Source organism: Blastomyces gilchristii, assembly GCF_000003855.2.
Source record: "Blastomyces gilchristii SLH14081 genomic scaffold supercont1.7, whole genome shotgun sequence".
NCBI lineage: Eukaryota > Fungi > Ascomycota > Eurotiomycetes > Onygenales > Ajellomycetaceae > Blastomyces > Blastomyces gilchristii.
In genome coordinates, this window is record NW_003101676.1 from 363,197 (window position 1) to 365,116 (window position 1,920).

At 29.2% G+C, this 1,920-nt stretch overlaps 1 protein-coding gene across 1 annotated transcript; it reads left to right on the forward strand.

Annotated features, from left to right (window-relative positions):
• Nucleotides 1-234: 234 nt before the first annotated feature.
• BDBG_04105 (uncharacterized protein) lies at nt 235-805 on the forward strand (the record flags this gene model as incomplete). Its single annotated transcript, XM_002625190.1, has 2 exons — nt 235-249; nt 416-805. The coding sequence occupies 2 exons, from the start codon at nt 235-237 to the stop codon at nt 803-805; spliced, it is 405 nt and encodes a 134-aa protein (XP_002625236.1).
• Between the last annotated feature and the right edge of the window lie 1,115 nt (nt 806-1,920).

Below are 1,920 nucleotides of genomic sequence, written 5' to 3' on the forward strand. Positions count from 1 at the left end.
CTTTAATCAGTGATTAATCTCTATAATACTTTTAATAGTAGTATTAGTTAATCTCTTCTTAGAATCAGTTATTCTGAGATGTTTTTTTATCTTAAAGACTTATATTTTTTATCTTCTTTTATAGATAAGTAAGAAAGATCTCTTCAGTCTTAATAAAATCTATTAATACTTAAAGCTCTGAGACTCTTACTCTGTACTGCTTAAATATCTAAGCTTCTAATTAGAACTGATATAATGTCTTCTTATAGAGTAAGTAATACTTATAGAGAGATAGAAGTTATTATTACAGATGTAATAAAAATAATAAGAGTAAGAGAAGAAATGAATATATAAAATTCTCTTCTTCTTCAGCTGCTTAGCATAGTGTAAATATATAACAGTACTGATCAGAGACTGTACTAAAGCCTTCTTATAGAGAGAAGATAAAGAAATCACAGAACTCTGCAGACTTAACTCAGCAGTATTCTTAGCAGGGCTCAGGTATATTATAGAAGAGAAACTACAGATTGAGCTTCTCAGAGTCACTGTCTCTGAAACCAAGCTCTCCCCAGAGTTCTCTCTGAATGACCACACAGGGTCATATGCCACCGTGTTGGCTGGTGAGGGGAGCGGTGTCGCGGTGGAGAGGGCAGGGGAAGAACCGGACACGGACGAACCGACTGGCAGAAGGGACAACATCTCACTGCAAGGCACAGTGACTACCACCGCGGCTGCAAGAGAAGCAGGGGAAGAAGGAGAAGAAGATGTAGCAATGAGAGCAGTGCTTCTACAGCTCATTAACACTGCTGTCTTCATCTTCAACTGAGCTTTCTTGACAGTCATGAAGACTGCAGCTGCATCATGAAGACATTTTTACTCACTAGAAAATATCAGAATAAGTTTCTTATTATCTTATAAGAATGATACTCTCATACACTCACTATTAAAAATGAGAAGAAAGAAAGAAAAATTGTATTATAAAGAGAGAGAATCTTTTTAAAAAATTCTATTACTACTGTTAACTTTATCTCTAAAATACATCACTTTTACAGAGAATTTTATATATAGAATAAAATATGATAAGAGATCTGTAAGTCACTTATTAACTATATTTTTCACATTTTAAATTAATATATAAGAAACTCACTTATCATATATTTAATTTAAATAGAGATGAGAAAGAAAGATCTATACAGTCAGCAGAAAAACTTATCTATTTTTTTATATTATATATAATATATACACTGTTAATTAATTAATAATTATTACTATATAATAAAGATAACTTCTAATCTGATAATCTTAAAAATATCAGAAGTATACTTTTAAAGAAGAGAGTATTATTATACTTCTAACTATACTAAGACTTTATTACAGTTTTATATAGTTTATTACTTTTATATAGATGATTTTATCTTATCTGAATCAGTTTTTAATCACTTTATAACATTATTCAGATATATCATAGAAAGATCTGATTAATGAATATAAGAACTCTGCTTTTATATAAGATCAGCAGATTACAATTTCTTAATAGTAAGATACTGCTAAGGTATCACTTTAGCTATTCTTACTTATAAAATAAGAGAAGAGTATCTGCTCATTATCTGTATAGAATAGCTAGATACTGACTTCTTATTAAAGAAGTTAGTGATTTATTTTTCTCTGACTGAAATAGATATGAGAGTTACTGCATTTCTTATATAATTTTCTTAATATATTAAGTATTATATCTGTGATATTCTCATAATAACTCTGTAGTCTACAAGCTCACTATTTAAGCAAGATAGTTAAGCTCACTTATATAGCTTCTTAATAACTATTTCTACACAACACTGCTGACTAGTTATCACTTTAATTCCGTCACATTACAATATCTCTGAAAGCTGTTAATAGTTTCTTTGAGTTTCTTTATATTTAATAAGTTAATAATATATTGAA